At 53.0% G+C, this 15,999-nt stretch overlaps 1 protein-coding gene across 4 annotated transcripts; it reads left to right on the top strand.

The window, feature by feature from the left end:
- Window positions 1-192: 192 nt before the first annotated feature.
- Window positions 193-14,792, top strand: Tfr2 (transferrin receptor 2). Of its 4 annotated transcripts, XM_019205364.1 has the most exons (22): window positions 193-302; window positions 463-607; window positions 1,102-1,158; window positions 1,409-1,462; window positions 1,715-1,961; window positions 2,065-2,251; window positions 6,308-6,448; window positions 6,516-6,627; window positions 6,704-6,826; window positions 7,438-7,554; window positions 7,662-7,801; window positions 8,164-8,327; window positions 8,791-8,910; window positions 9,282-9,364; window positions 9,444-9,507; window positions 9,605-9,672; window positions 9,751-9,827; window positions 9,895-9,979; window positions 10,063-10,290; window positions 10,643-10,783; window positions 14,291-14,344; window positions 14,442-14,532. In XM_019205364.1, exons 2-21 carry the CDS (start codon window positions 509-511, stop codon window positions 14,315-14,317), a joined length of 2,334 nt encoding a protein of 777 aa, XP_019060909.1. In that variant the 5' UTR covers window positions 193-302; window positions 463-508; the 3' UTR covers window positions 14,318-14,344; window positions 14,442-14,532. The 4 variants fall into 4 exon arrangements, with proteins under 4 accessions (XP_019060909.1, XP_010607808.1, XP_019060905.1 ...); XM_010609506.2 differs by lacking the exon at window positions 14,291-14,344 and having other exon boundaries at window positions 1,718-1,961; window positions 14,442-14,792; XM_019205360.1 differs by lacking the exon at window positions 14,291-14,344 and having other exon boundaries at window positions 14,442-14,792.
- Window positions 14,793-15,999: the final 1,207 nt, after the last annotated feature.

Genomic DNA, 15,999 nt, shown 5'->3' with positions numbered 1-15,999 from the left:
TCCACCACCTGGCTTGCAAGCACAAGGGCCTGAGTTCGATCCCCAGTACCAAACAAAACAAAACAAAAAGACTCCACCCTGGGAAGACCCAAGGAGGAGCTGAGAGGGGGCTAAGAAGACTGGCGAAGGAGCGGGGCCAGCATGGGGCGTGGTCTAGGCGGAGCGGGAGGCGGGGTCTGAGTGGGCGGGGCTCGGCCCAGTTTGGGTCTCCGCAGATCCGCAGAGCCACCAGCACTCAGGACCAGTCCTTCAAGTGAGCCGGGTGGCGCCTTGTCTCCCTTCCCTGGCTACTGCTTAGACAGGTATGGGGCGGGGACTGGGTCACTGGTGAGCCCCCAAAGGCTCAGATTTTCTCTTCAGACCCAGGAAGGAGCTGAGGTTTCTGGGCAGAGCCCGGTCGACAGTGAAGTGAGGGGCCGTGGATCCTGGGCCTTCTTATTCAGGAGTATTTATTTGCCCAAGGATCCTCTGCCAGGACTGGAAACCTGCGCAGCTTGCTTGAAATTGTATGGAAAACGTAGCAGTTTGTGCCTCTGGTGTGTTTCTGGGACGAGGTTACCTGGCCTTCCATCAGACTCAGTCCTCAAAGGAGTCTCCAAGTTCTTTGGTAACCAAGAGGCGCGGTGCTCAGGGGCAGCCATGACTTGCCCAAGGTCTTGCAACTCTGCCCACGGCTTGGGCAGGACCCTTTCTGGCTCCCCCAATGCAGGGTGGACCCTGACCCGCAGATCCCTGACCCAAGGACCCCTGTCTTGAGCCCTCACCCATCCCTCCTGACCATGTCCCTCTCTCTCCAGCATCCAGCAGAGGCCAGATTCCAAGGAGACAGACACCCAAGGGGCTAGACCAAAGCCTGGGTCGCACCACTGCAGTGGCTGCAGCTCAGGACCCCTGGACAGGAGTCAGGGCAGGAGGAGCAGTGGATGTGCCACTAGGCCTGGCCATGGGGTCCACAAGCCAGAGGAGGAAGGGGCAGATATCTTCACAGTGAAGCTTCCAAGGGGTTGAGGGCTTTGGAAGGGGTCCCCAAGCACACTGGGAAGAGTGGAAGCAGGAAAGGGGAGGGAGGTACCCATATCTCCCCCTTCCCTTTGCTTTTAGCTCCCTCCCCCACTCTTGACCCCTGCCGGGAACCTAGAGGCCAAAGTCTGCCCCAAGGTAAAAAAAAAAAATTGTTTTGCAGAGAGTGGGCAGGAGTGGGCTGGACTGTGGAGGGAGTGGTGGGGGGTGGCACAGCCCCTGGTCCTCTGGGGGCTGGGGAGTTGACTGGAAGCCTGGAGAGAGGCCAAGGCTGTGCTCCCACCCCAGTGTGTGTGAAGTGAGGAGCAGACTGCCTGCCAGGCCTGATAAGGGGCCCCCGGGGCTCTCACAAACGGTTTTTCTCACTGGGGGGTGGGGTATGCTGCAGGGCTCCGGAGGGGGCATGAGCATGGAGCGGCTTCGGGGTCTGCTCCAGACAGCGGTAAGACCGGGATGGCTGGGAGCACTATGAGCCTTCCCGCAGCTCCCTCGGCCCCCTCCTGGCCGGGGGCCCCCTCCTTTTTCCACTTTCTTGCTTGGATTTCCTCTCTTTTTGCTTCCTTCTTGGGCCCCTCTCCCTGCCCGCTGCTCACGTGGCACCCCAAAGTCACTGACACCATTATTGCCAGGCCACCCCCCATCCCCCAGGCCTCTTCTCCCAATCTCACACCTACCCTGCCCCCGCCCCCCACAGCAGCTGTCCCCGAGACCCTCTCAGAGCATCTACAGGCGTGTGGAAGGCCCCCACCAGGGCCACCTGGTGGAGGAAGAAGACAGGGAGGAAGGGGCTGAGCTGCCTGCCCGCTTCTGCCCCATGGAGCTGAAGGGCCCTGAGTCCCTGGGCTCTCGACCTGGGCTGCAAAACCTCATACCCTGGGCAGCAGCAGGACGCAAGGCTGCCCCCTACCTGGTCTTGACGGCTCTACTGATCTTCACTGGGGGTGAGAGCCGCCCCCTTTCCCCCAAGGAAGGGCTCCAGGCTGGGAAAGATTTCTGGGGTTCAGGGGGAGGCATAAGGAGAATCCTCATCTTGCCCGCTGCCAGCCTTCCTCCTGGGCTACGTGGCCTTCCGAGGGTCTTGCCAGGCATGCGGGGACTCTGTGTTGGTGGTCAGTGAGGACGGCAACTCTGAGCTAGGCCTGGACTCTCACCGAGGAACACTCTACTGGAGTGACCTCCAGGCCATGTTCCTGCGGCTCCTGGGGGAGGAGCGCCTGGAGGAGGCCATCAGGTAAGATCAGCCTGCCCCCTTCCTGGCCCTAGCTGTCCTCTCTTCATCCACTCAGGCTGCCTCCCTTCCTAAGTCTTCCACCTGCCTCACTGGCCTCTTGTGCAGTGGTCCCAGGAAAGGAGGCAGCCTCCAGCTGAGACTCCAGGAGCTACTAGAGAGCTGCCTGAGTGACAACAAAGGGTGCAGGATCATCACAAAAGGGGGCAAACCCAGAAGCTTCCTGACCGCTGCACCAAGAGGCCTGGCCATGATCTGTGGCAGTGGGAACCTGGGGAACTCTGCACCTGGCAGAGGGGTGCCAGGCAGGCAAGGATGAGCAAGTCCACAGCACAGGAAGTTGCCCTGTGCCCTTTCATCCCAGGCCAGGTCACTGTACCCACTGCCCTGTCTAAATCAGGAACAGTGTTTCTGTGGGTCCCTGGGGTTTTTAAGCAGTCACATAGTAGAAGACTCGTGTTCTCTTTTCCAGTCCTTATTCATTTATTTGTTCATTTACATGTATTTATTTTGTGATACTGGAGATTGAACTCCTGGCTTTCACACTGAGCTACATCCACAGCTCTTTTTTTTTTTTTTAGACAGAATCTTGCTAAACTGCCCAAGCTGGGTTCAAACTTGAAATCCTCCTGCCTCTGTCTCCCAAGTGCTAGGACTACAGGTGTGTGTGCGCCACAACACTGGCCTTCTACCAATCCTTGTAATTTTTATGTCCCTTTCATTTCTTAGGGCATTGGTGATGAGATATATTCAGGTTATATTGACAGTAGATATCCTTTGCCTACATCCTGACATTAATAGGAATCTTTTTTTTTTTTTTTTTTTTTTTTTTGGTACTGGGAATCAAACTCAGCAAACTCAGGACCTTGCACTTGCCGCCAGGCAGGCTCAGCTGGAGCTGCTCAGCTACATCCCCAGCCCAATAGGAATCTTTTTAATTTTGGGGGGGTACAAGGACATTGGGCTTGCAAGGCTGGTGGTGAAACCCCTAAGCTAAATCCCTGGCACCATTTTTTTCCCAATAGGAATCTTTTAATAATACTTTGGCATGGGCATGAACTTTGCTGAAGACTCTGGATTGCATTTTTTCCCTTTTATACTGGGGATGGATTCTGGGTACATCCTTAGCCATTTATTTATTTATGGTACTGGGGATTAAACCCAGGACATTTATACTGAGCTACATCCCAGGCTTGCCTCTTTCTTTTCTCTTTCTTTCTTTTTCTCTGAGACAGAATCTCACTATGTATTCCAAGCTGGCCTCAAACTCCTATCCTTACACTTCAGCTTCCCAAGTGCTAGGATTACAGGTGTAATCACCTGTAACCACACCTGGCTTGTTTTATTATTTTAAATTTTATTTATTTAGTAGTACTGGCTATTTTTTTTTTCCAGTACTGAGAATCAAACTCAAAACAAGTGCAGCACCACTGAACTACATCCCTGGCCCAGCACTGGGTATTTTAAATCCAGGACCTTTGCAGTAAGCTATATCCCCATTTTTTTTTTTTTTTTTTTTTAATTTTTTATCTGGGGCTGGGGATTTAGCTCAGTGGTTCTGCCACCTGCCTTGCAAGCACAAGGACCCAAATTTGATCCTTGGTAACAACAACAAAAAAATTTGTCAGCTTTTATTTTTTAAAGAATATCCCTAAATCACTAAATTGCCCAAGCTGGATTCAAACTCTCAATCCTCCTGCCTCAGCCTCCCAGAGTGCTGGTATTACAGGTGTGTACCACCATGCCCACCCAAGGACCCAAGGTCTCTTTTTACCTTGCCTTTTCGGGAGCCAAATGTGGATAGCAAGGGACAACTATATATGTAATATTGTTTCCTGTGTATATGTAGATTTTTATAAACAGCAATGCTAGACTAGGCATGTAACTTAGTGGTAGAGTATATGCTTAGTGTGTGCAAGGCTTTGGGTTCAGTCCCTTGCATGTGCACACACACACACACACGTTTGTGTAAAATTCTATGTGTTCATTTTTTTTTTTGTGTGTTTTTTTTTTTTTTTTTTTTTTTTTTTTTTTTTTTTTTTTTTTTTTTTTTTTTTTTTTATGGTACCAGGGATTGAACTCAGGAGCTTGCACTTGTAAAGCAGGCAGCAGAACCACTGAGCTAAATCCCCAGCCTTGTGTTCATTATTTTTAAACAATATGGAATAATATAGCTTTTATTTTTTTGTACTGGGGATCAAACTCAGGCCCTTGCGCTTGCGAGGCAGGGTGGTACCACTGAGCTCAATCCCCAGACCTTTTTATTTTTTATTTTAAGATAGTTTCTCACTAAGTTTTCCAGGTTGGCCTTGAACTTTTGATCCACCTGCTTCAATCTCCCAGAATTCTGGGATTATAGATATAGCTATCTTCAGTGTGTTTTAAATCTAGATTTTAAAACATTTCAGTGTACATATTACAGTGTGTACCTCTGGTTGATTGCTCCTTGCTGCTGCAGGAGAACTTTGTGTGTCCTCAGGTTTTATACGCCATTTCAGATAAGCTCTTAAGATCTAATGGGGACTTGGGTCAAGGTGTCAGACATGGCACTAAGCCTGTGGACTGCAGGTTGCAGTCCTGATCAGAACTGAGGATGGTGGCTGAGACTAAGGAGCCTCATCCACATGGATCCTGAAGCAGTATAGAAGCACCACGGACTGACTAGATGTGAAGAGGGAAAAGATAAGCCAGATGCTAAAGTCCCCAGTGAAAGTGTACAAGCAGCTGATTGGTTAGATTCCAGCCAATCATCACCTAATCATTAGAAGATTACAGCAATGAAGAGGAAGAGGAGGTAGGAAAGCTGGATGGTGTGGGCCTCAGAGGGAGAGAATTACCCCAGGAGAACTGGTCAAAACTGGTCAACCCAGGAGCACCTCCAAACCTCAGGGACCTGAGTCTCCTGCCTCTGAGTTGCACAGGAGACTTGGACTCTCAGGAGAGAGCCAGGATTCTGTGAAGGCCAGCTGCAGATGATGAATGGGGAGGAGAACTTGTGTACCACAGGAAGGGCGCAGGTGGGGCCAGGTGACAGATAAATGAGCCAGATGACAAGTAGGCCATTTGGGAGCACAGATGAGATGGAAGAACAGCAAGAGTTTGGGCAAAAAACCTGAGCATTGGGCTGTGACTAGGGAAGAATACAGGCTGAGCCGGGCGTGGTGGTGCACGCCTGTAATCCCAGCACTCGGGAGGCTGAGGCAGGAGGATTGTGACTTTGAGACCAGCCTGGACTACATAGTGAATTCCAGGTCAGTCTCAATTCCAGGTGAGACCCTGTCTCAAAAAACTCAATACCTAGTGAGACCCTGTCTCAAAAAACAAACAAACAAAAACCAATACAAGTTGAAGTCTCCAATGGGACAAATGACCCAATGTTTCCACTGGTAGCCTTGGTGTGAAGTCCCAGGAGGCCGAGGAGGAGGACCTTGTGCAACAGGGTCTGCTGCTTCAGCCCAATTGCCCTTCCCCCCTCCTTTTTTTGTTGTTTTTTTTTTTTTTTCCTGTACTGGAGAATGAATCCAGGGCTTTCACACTGAGCCACACCCCCACCTCTTCTTTTATTTTGAGATATGGTGTCTAAGTCACTAAGTTGCTCAGGTTGGGCTCCAACTTGGAATCCTCCTGCCTCAGCCTTCCAGAGTGCAAGCTGGGGCCACAGGTGTGTACCACCATGCCCACCTAGCATAGCTGTCACTTTGAAGAGCATTTCCTTACCTGGCACACATAATGTGCATATGCGTGCCCGTGTAGGGGAAGCAGGTGAACTAGAGTTTGGCCTGAGCAAGGAAGAATGGAAGGGGTAGTAGGAAGGACCCTGGCTCTGAGGAGCTGAGATTGCATGCAGGAGGCCCAGGAAGCTCTCAGCCACAGCTGTGATGGTGATAGGAGAGAGCCGGCAGCATGGAAAATTTTACTCCAATTTAGGCCTCTTGAGTCTCACTTCTCCGCTTCTCCTGCACGAACTGGGGCGACTCAGGCATCCTCCCCACCTCTGCAGGCGCCCATTGGTCCCAGCCCTTCTCCTCCTGGACCCCAATTCCACCTCTCCGCACGCAGGCAAACCAGCTTTCGGGAGCGCATGGCCGGCTCGGCCGGGATGGCCTCCCTTGCCCAGGACACACTCGCGTTGATGTCCCGCCAGAAGCTGGACCACGTGTGGGCTGACACTCATTACGTGGGGCTGCAGTTCCCGGACCGGTGAGTGCCTGGGGTCTGGGGGCGCAGCAGGGGAGGGTCGCTCACCAGCCCCCTCCGCCTTTCTCAGGGCTCACCCCAACGCCTTGCACTGGGTCGATGAGGATGGAATGGTCGGTGAGCAGCTGCCGCTGGAGGACCCCGACGCCTACTGTCCTTACAGCGCCACCGGCAACGTCACGGTGAGCGCCTCAGGCCCTTGCCCGAGTAGAGGTGGAGGGAGTGGGCTGCTCGCCTCATGGTCGCCGGCGTCCACAGGGAAAGCTGGTGTACGCCCACTACGGGCGGCCCGAGGACTTGCAAGAACTGAGGGCCCGGGGCGTGGAGCTGGCCGGCTGCCTCCTGCTGGTGCGCGTAGGGATGACCAGCTTTGCGCAGAAGGTGAGGCATCTGAGGAGCACAGTGTGGGGTGGGAGGTGGGGGCCTGCGGGGACCTTCAGGACGGACCTCAGGATGGGAAGCACCTAGGACGCTTTGTTAGTGGGAGAAAGGAAAGACCCAGAGGTTGTAAAGAAATGTTGATAGAGAACCAAGAAACCAGAAAGTTTGGGGACATCAGATTGGGTACAGAATAGACACTCTGATGAGGAGGGGGCCTACAGGGTGTTGGGGCTGCAGAGGCATTTCTGGGGCACAGAGTGGTCAGACAATGGCCTGGGGATGCCCACAGCTACTCATTAAGGATGGACAGTTGCTGGGCCTGTAATCCCAGCACTCTGGGAGGCTGAGGCAGGAGGATAGCAAGTTTTAGCCCAACCTGAGCAACTTACTGACAGAGCAAGACCTTATCTCAAGATCAAAAAGGGCTGTGGATGTAGCTCACTTTCAAGACCCTGGGTTCAATCCTCAGTACCAAAAACAAATAAGAAAAAGGCTGGAGATAGCTTAGGGTTCCCCAGTTTCAGTCACTGAAAAAAGGGAAAGTGGGGGGGCTATGGACAATTACAGATGGAAGGTGCCAAAGGCCATTTTACTTTTTCTGCCCTCCCCAGGTGGCCACCGCACAGCATGCTGGTGCTCTCGGGGTGCTCCTGTACCCTGACCCAGCAGACTTCTCCCAGGACCCTCACAAGCCAGGCCTGTCTAGCCAGCAGGCTGTGTTCGGACACGTGAGTCTGGGGAGCCAGCAGTACAGCCCTGAGCTTCAGGGCCACATGACCTTGGAACCAGAGTGGCCCTGGCTGCAGTTGCAGGGTGACTGCCCCTTTCCCCACAGGTGCACCTGGGAACTGGAGACCCCTACACTCCTGGCTTCCCTTCCTTCAATCAAACCCAGTTCCCCCCAGTGGCATCCTCAGGCCTTCCCAGCATTCCTGCACAGCCCATCAGTGCGGACATTGCTTCCCACCTGCTGAGGTGAGGACTGTGTGGGGAACTCAGGGGTGGAGTAGGGGGATGCTGCAGCTGACTATCAGTGCCTCTGGGTGAACTAGAAAAAGATGATGCTTCTGGGAGGACACACCACTTACCAGGACCCAGCATTTGGTGAATGGACCTCTAGATTTCACACCTAGCTCTGCTGGACACTCTTGAGCAGGACACATCCTGTACAACTGTCCAAGGCAGCCCAAGCTGTACTACCCCCACTAAGCAGGGTGCAGGGCAGAGATCGGGAGCCAGAGTGTGGGAGGGAGGGAAAGAGTGAAAGAGAGGCTTTTGGCTCTTCTGTAGCCTAAGCCTCTGCCACTTCCAACCCTTTTTTCTCTACTCCTCTTCAGGACACTCAAAGGCCCAGTGGCCCCCCAGGAATGGCAGGGGCACCTCTCAGCATCCCTTTATCGCCTGGGCCCTGGGCCAGGCCTGCACCTTGCAGTCAACAACCACAGAACCTCCACCCCCATCAGCAACATCTTTGGGTGCATCGAGGGCTTTGCAGAGCCAGGTGTGCCCCTATCACCCATGGCTTATGTGAACGGAGCCTCTGCTAAGGACCTGGACCACACAGGGCTGGTGCAGGAAGCCCTAGGGACAGAACAAGAGTGGTGACCTGGGGAGGGAAACTGGGACTGAAGAGCATGGCAGTCCTCATGTTCCAGCCTGTCCGGAACAGTTGCACAGTAGTGAGTTCCCCAGAACTGGAGAGAAGCAAGCCTAAATTGGATGCTGTTACAACCAATTCAAGCATAAATGAGAGGTCAGATGCAGGACTCTCTCAGGCTTAACTAGATGTGGATGGTGGTGGGCATACAAGTAAGTTGTGAGCTGGAGAGCAGGATGTGAGTGCTTAGGGAGGAGGGCAATGCTGCTAAGTGCCCGTCCAGAGAATCACCATGGGGAAAGCCCTGGGAACACCCCCTACACACAACCTGGAGTTGCAAATGTGCCCCTAAACATGTCCTCCCCAGATCACTATGTTGTCATCGGGGCCCAGAGGGATGCGTGGGGCCCAGGAGCAGCCAAGTCTGCGGTGGGGACTGCCATTCTGCTGGAGCTGGTGCAGACCTTTTCCTCCATGGTGAGCAATGGTAAGGTCAGGGTCACCGCCTGGGCTGGGCAGAGCTGGGGCAGAGGCAGCTGGAGGTACAGACAGCTTGAGCTCCATACCCTAGGGGGCAGCCCTGGCTGAAAGTCACTTCACCTCTGAAGCATTTCTTTCCTCCTTAAAAGATGAAAGTACTAGTTGTGCCCACGGATCTGAGTGACAAGCAGAGTCCATGCACACAGCTGTCTCCATCACTATTATAGCTGGGACAGGGCAGAACCCAGGGGTAACATGGGCCAGGTTGGGGGCTTGGTGAGAGGGAAGGAGAAACTTCCCTAGGGACCAGGACAGAAGGAGACAAATGAAGGGGCCTTTGGTGCCCCCCAGAAGAGCCCGTGATCCCTTTGTCCCCAGGCTTCCGGCCCCGCAGGAGTCTGCTCTTCATCAGCTGGGACGGAGGGGACTTCGGCAGTGTGGGCTCCACCGAGTGGCTGGAGGTGATTCTGGGTCCTGGGCTGGCAGCCAGGCAGGGGGGAGGTGGGCGGGTTCCCTCCCCACACTCTTCCCCACCCACAGGGCTACCTCAGCGTGCTGCACCTCAAAGCTGTGGTCTACGTGAGCCTGGACAATGCAGTGCTGGGTGAGCTGGGACAATGCCCCAACCTGGCCCCCTCAGGCCCACCTTGGCCCCTGTGCCAAGCCCTGAGCCTGGCATCCCTCCCTTCCCCTCTCTTCAGGGGACGACAAGTTCCACGCCAAAACCAGCCCCCTTCTGATCAACCTCATTGAGAGCATCCTGAAGCAGGCAAGAGGGATAGGGACAGGGAGTGAAGGAAGCTGGGGGGAGGGGCGGAGTCTGAGCCAGGTCTCCTCCCGCCCCCAGGTGGACTCCCCTAACCACAGTGGGCAGACATTATATGAACAGGTGGTGTTCACCAATCCCAGCTGGGAAGCGGAGGTGTAAGTTGGGGTGAGGGGGGATGGGGGGGCCTGAGCCCATGGAGCCCTCTAACTGGCCGCCCTCCAGGATCCAGCCTCTGCCCATGGACAGCAGTGCCTATTCCTTCACGGCCTTTGCGGGGGTCCCTGCAGTGGAGTTCTCCTTCCTGGAGGTGAGACTTCCGGCTGGGAAGGGAGCCATCCCTTGGCCCTCTGCACCACACTCCCGCCCCCTATGCCTCCCATGTCCCCGCAGGATGGCCAGGAGTACCCGTTCCTGCACACGAAGGAGGACACCTACGAGAACCTGCACAGGATGCTGCGAGGCCGCCTGCCTGCTGTGGCGCAGGCTGTGGCCCAGCTCGCTGGGCAGCTCCTCATCCGGCTCAGTCACGACCACCTGCTGCCTCTCGACTTCGGTCGCTATGGGGACGTGGTCCTCCGGCATATCGGCCACCTCAATGAGTACTCTGGGGACCTCAAGGTTCAAGATGCTAGCCCGGCTTCCGGCCTCTGGGGTGGGGGCACTCCTCCCCTTCGGGTGCCACCCAGGCCAGGGGGCCCGCCCCTCCTTCCTACACCATCCCTAGGGTATAGATCTCCTCCAGGAGCCTGGCCCTGTTACTCCATCCTCTGTCACCCAGCCTGAGGACAAAGCCAGGGATAAACCCCAACATCACATATCCAGGGTCTTCTCCCACGGTCCCATCATTCTGCCCCCCAGTACCCCCATACTTCCTCCCTCCTGGTCCCAACCCTGTCCCCCAGCATCCTGACCCCATCCTAGGCTGGGGCCAGACCCCAGCCGTAGGCCCCAGCCCGCATCTTGCCCTCAGGCCCGCGGGCTGACATTGCAGTGGGTATACTCGGCCCGTGGGGACTACATCAGAGCGGCGGAGAAGCTACGGAAGGAGATCTACAGCTCGGAAGAGAGCGATGAGAGGCTAATGCGCATGTACAACGTGCGCATCATGCGGGTAAGCCCCGCCCCTTCCAGTCTACACCTCCCTCCAGAACTCTTGGCTACAGCATGCTTGCTCCACCTGCGCTCCGCTGGTCCGCTGTTTGGTCCCTGTCTCCTGGACGTGCCCTGTCCTGGATCCACCATGCTCACAGACCAGCCAGGCTGGAGAACCCAACTGGGCATTGAGGCAGGCCCTGTGGAGCGATGCCACGGAAGTGGTGGGCCGGCCCTTTGGCTGCCGTGGCTTGTGGCTTGTGGTTCGTGGCTCGGCCCACAGCCCTCCCTCCTATACTCCGCTTCCACGCCCCGGAGCCATTGTCCACAGTACAATAGTCACAAGGTTACAGCCTGGGAGGTGCAAAAGAAATTCAGAACGTGGAGAGCTGGCTTCCTTCTGGTGACAAGATGGGGTTGAATCCAGACAGGCTGTCTGGAAGAGGTGTCACGTGAAAGTTAAGCGCATATTCACTCACCAGTCCTTCCTGATTAGTTTGGAATGTTTGGTAGATCACATTCCCTGTCCAGTTCCTCATCCTCCCATCTTCTCACCCTAAGAACTTAACCCCTAAATCAGTAGCAGCGAACCGATGGCACACGTGTCACAACTACAGGAGGCTGTTTATATCACTGAAAGCTCTAAAGGTTCGCCATCACTGCCCTAAACCCTTTGATTTCAGGAAATGGGTGAGTCGGGACTATGTGGTGGGAAAAGGTTCACAGGAAATAATTAGAAGCAGAACCGTCCCTGCAGTGCAGATGAGCCAAGGGACCCATAGTATGCACGTGGGGCCACACATGCGCACAAGTGGATGGTTTGCACGGAACACGTCACCCCTTAGGGATTCCTGGTCTTTCTCCCCCAGTTTTTTCCTGCGTGTGCCACTGCCCATCACCCTTGGCATTACTCATTCATTCTTTCTGCTTTCAGACTTGTCCCTCCAGCTCTTCATTCCATGCTCCTTTCTCCTGCTGTCTCTTATGCTTCTTTCTTTCTCTGTGTCCTCTTCTTCCTCCTCTTCTTCTGATCTCCTTTTTGTATCCACCACTGAGGTGCACATGACCCTGGGGTGAGAAAAGAGTTGGCATGGCTCATTCACATTCAGAGGTCTTGGTTTATTTTCTGCTGTGTCAGACTCCAAAAACAGACCAGTCCAAAAGTTGCTCCCCACTTAGGAGTAAAGGGCCTCTGTGTGTAAAGGTTCACAACTCCAGTTCAGGGCTGGCTACAGGGACACTCAGGACTTCAGACCAAGGAACTCTGGCTCTGGACTAGGGGTTGGTAAACCACAGTCAGCAAATTCAAACCAAATTCAGCCTGCTGCCTGTTTTTGAACATAAAGTTTTATTGCAATACCAGCCGTGCTCATGGGTTTCCATGTGGCTTGTGTCTGCTTTTGTGCTAAAGCAGCCACACTAACTAATTGCAATAGAAACAGCATGGCCTGCAGAGCCGAAAATATTTACTCCTTGTTTTTTTGTTTTTGTTTGTTTGTTTTTTGTTTTTGTTTTTTGGGGGATTTTTGTACCAGGGATAGAAATTGGGTCCTTATGCTTGTGAGGCAGGTGCCAGAACCACTAAGCTAAATCCCTGGTCCTACTCCTTGGGTTTTTGCAAAGCTTGCTGACCTCTGCTTTAGACTGTGTGATTTGGGTCTTGAAGAGGCAGAACCTAGGTTGGTGCTAAGAAGACACTGGAGGATGGAAAGACCAAGAATAAGGGTGTGGTTTAAGTGAAATAGGCCTGGCTTTCCTTGAAAGCAGGGTGTGGACCATAGAACCAGAAAGAGGCCCTGTGGAGAGGCAGAGGGGATGGGAGCACCAAATAGTCGGGTAGAGATCAGCTGTGGGGGGCTTTACATGCCAGGATAAAAGGTTGGATTTTGAGGGTCTGAGCAACCAGGACATTTCAATGAAGAAGGTATTGTGCATGAACAGGAAGGTTTTGGGCGAGCATGTAAGTGGTCTGAAATTAATGAAAGCTGAGCCCTGCATTAGGGTGGCAGGTGGCAGCAAATGCCAGTTGGTGGGAACTGGACTGATGTGAGCTATTTGAAAGGAAAAAGAGACAGACAGGGTATCAAGGAAAGAAGAGAATAATATACTAGCAGCTCTCATTTATAGAAAGGTTCCATGTGCTACACACCTTACTCCATTTTGTCCCATAGGACACCCCCACCAGCCTATGAGCTTTCTAGTATTGTATGTTGATAGTTTTTTGTTTTCATTTTTTGAGACAGGTCTCACTATGTAGCCAGGCTGGCCTTGAACTCACTGCAGTCCTCCTATCTCGGCTTTCCTGAGTGTTAGCATTACAAGCATGGGCCACCATGTGTGTTGCTAGTATTATATGCAAATACCAAGGCTCAGAGAAGCCAAGTAACTTACCCAAATCAACCGGGTGAGCTGCAAGTAGGGTATGGCAAAGCTGGAATTAGAAACGAGGCATTCTGGTCACCCATAGCCTGTGCTCAGCCACTCTTGCTCATCTGTGGGAGACCAGCCTCCAAGAATACATATGATGCTTTGAGGAAATGTGGGTGTAAGTCTCAGGGTTTGTGTCCCCTCCCCATACTGGGGATGGAAGCCTGGCTCTTGTGCATGCTAGGCAAGCCCTCTACAACTGAGTCACACCTCTAGATCCTAGGCAGAAGTTTTGGGAGAGGTTGGCATCATCATATATGTGAGACTACATCCAGGTACCCCTGATCCAGTAGAGCAGGATTCCAGTGGGTGATTTGGCAGGTGTACCCACAGAAGTCCTGGTGGAAATTCGGGTACACATTTGTATAACTTTGTTAGGAAACACGTTAAGGCCACCTATAGAGATTGTGATTTCACTAGGGTGGCACCCAGGTGAGGATTTAAAACTTGTCCCTGGGATAGGCATGGTGGTACATGTCGATAATCTTAGCACTATGGGAGGCTGAGGCAGGAAGATCACAAGTTCAACCTTGTCTCAAAATACAAAACAAAAAATGGCTGGGGATGCAGCTCAGTGCACCCTGAGTTCAATCCCCACTGCTTGAAAAACAAAACAAACAAAAAATCCTTCCCTGGTCAATTCTAATGTGCAGCCAGGGTTGAGAACACCAGGGCTGAATGAAGGTAGAGAGAAGGATGAAGGAGGTTATTTGAGGCCTGACCCAAGGTGGAGACAGGAAGGTGGGACAATGGCCAGGAAAGAGGCCATTTCAGGAAGAGGGAACAGCACCTGGGGCAGAGGGTGACAAGGTTCTTTATTAGGACTGTGCTGACCGCTTGACCTTTGACTCTGTGTTGTAGACATTGGCAGAAGGGGGACTGGGGTGTGGGGAACTGCAGTATTAAGAGGAACAGCAGGACAACAGATTGTTCTTTGAGGCCTTGGGCAGGGAAGCGAGTGGGTTAGGAAGGAAGGAAGTCCACGGAGTTGAGAGTAGGCTCCAGGGGCTCTAGCCATAGAAAGAAACGCCCACGGCTGCAGGAGTCGTCCTGCCCAGCTACTGGTTACGGCACTGGATGCCTCTTTCTCATTGGACAGAGAGGTGGCCTTGAAAGAAGCGGCTGAACCGTAAAACGGGTCCCAGGTCCTCAGGTCAGTTAGGAACTGCAGGTTGGAAGGGTGGCTGTAGCCTTCGCCCCAGCAAGCCCCCACCAACTAGGACAACCCCCTTTACCCCGCCCCCATACAGGTGGAGTTCTACTTCCTGTCCCAGTATGTGTCACCAGCTGACTCCCCATTCCGCCACATCTTCCTGGGCCATGGAGACCACACGCTTGGCGCCCTGCTGGATCATCTAAGGCTCCTGCGCCCTGAGGGCTCCAGGGTCTCCAAAGTACCCGGCCTGAGCTTCCAGGAAAGCCGTTTCCGGCGCCAGCTGGCCCTGCTCACCTGGACGCTGCAGGGTGCGGCCAATGCACTTAGCGGTGACGTCTGGAACATCGATAACAACTTCTGAGACCTGCAGGCTCTGGATCCAAACACCCCAGTCCCCCTGGTGACAGCTCTTCATCTCCCTGCTTGTGTAGTGCAGGGTGAAGGAGGTGACCCATGCACTTCTCCTGACCTCTGATCCCATTAGTCTTTGCGGTCTTTCCACCAGTCCGATACAGACATCCACACAACTTTGGCCTGCAGTGTAGGCGAGCAGTCCTTCATTAATGTGACAGCCATTCTGTCTGTGAATCAGAGAGCAGCATCCCTTTGGGCAATCACAGCCTCTTGTCTCTTGGAAAATGATCCCCAGTACCTAGAGCCCACAAGAAGCTGCGGTAGACCCTGGACCTGACCAGTTCCCTTAGTGGAAGAGGTGCCTGAGCACCACAGCCTTATTATGGCCAACAGGTGGTCTGTGGTGGGAGGGACACAGGGTTTGCATGTCAATAAACCACCCGGTGACATCTGTTGCTCATAAACACCTTCCTCCTCACCCCCATCCTCACCCTTCCTCCCTCCCTTGACATCTGGGAAGTGTTGGGCAGAAGGGATCAGAGGGGACACATACAGGATGCTGTCTCTCTGAAGAAACTTAGCTGGAAATTTCAGAGCCAGGCATGGTGCTGCTTGCCTGTAATTCCAGCACTCTGGGAGGCTGAGGCAGGGGAATTGCAAGCACAACACAGCTTAGGCAACTTAGCAATTTAGCAAGATCTCTCAGAAAAAATTTTTTAAAGGGCTAGGGATGTAACTCAGTGAAAAGTTTCAATTACCAATGCAAGAAAAAAAAAATCTTCCTAAGGAAATTGCCTAAGTATATAATGAAAGTTCATTTCCCAAAGACCACTGCAGTTATGAGTGGGGTCTGGGCTTTCGAACCAAGGACAGCTACATAATTTGCAAGCCCTGGTGGGGACTGAAAATTCAGGGTTTTTGTTTGTTTGTTTGTTTGTTTGTTTGTTTGTTTTTTCTGATACTAGGAATCAAACTATCAGTCTAGGCTACATAGTGAGTTCAAGGCCAGCCTGAACTACATAGCAAGACCCTATTCTTCCCCTGCCTCTCCCAGCTCAAAAAAAGCAGGTACAAGGCCAGGGATTTAGCTCAGTGGTTCTGGCACCTGCCTTGCAAGTGCAAAGCCCTGAGTTTGATACCTGGTACAAAAAAAAAAAAAAATGCAGGTACAAAACTTTACAGTCTAATTGTCAGGGTGTTCTGTTATTTTGTTATTTGCTACTTACTGTCACATTTCTGTAGGTTTAGGGATTCTCTAAGTATGTCCCTCCCAGGTATCTGGGGTTCTGCTCCACAAT

This window comes from Fukomys damarensis, unplaced genomic scaffold (assembly GCF_012274545.1).
Source record: "Fukomys damarensis isolate Sample0158 unplaced genomic scaffold, DMR_v1.0_HiC HiC_scaffold_17, whole genome shotgun sequence".
NCBI classification, from domain to species: domain Eukaryota; kingdom Metazoa; phylum Chordata; class Mammalia; order Rodentia; family Bathyergidae; genus Fukomys; species Fukomys damarensis.
The sequence above is the reverse complement of the archived record's forward strand: the minus strand, read 5'-3'. Positions and strand labels throughout refer to the sequence as shown.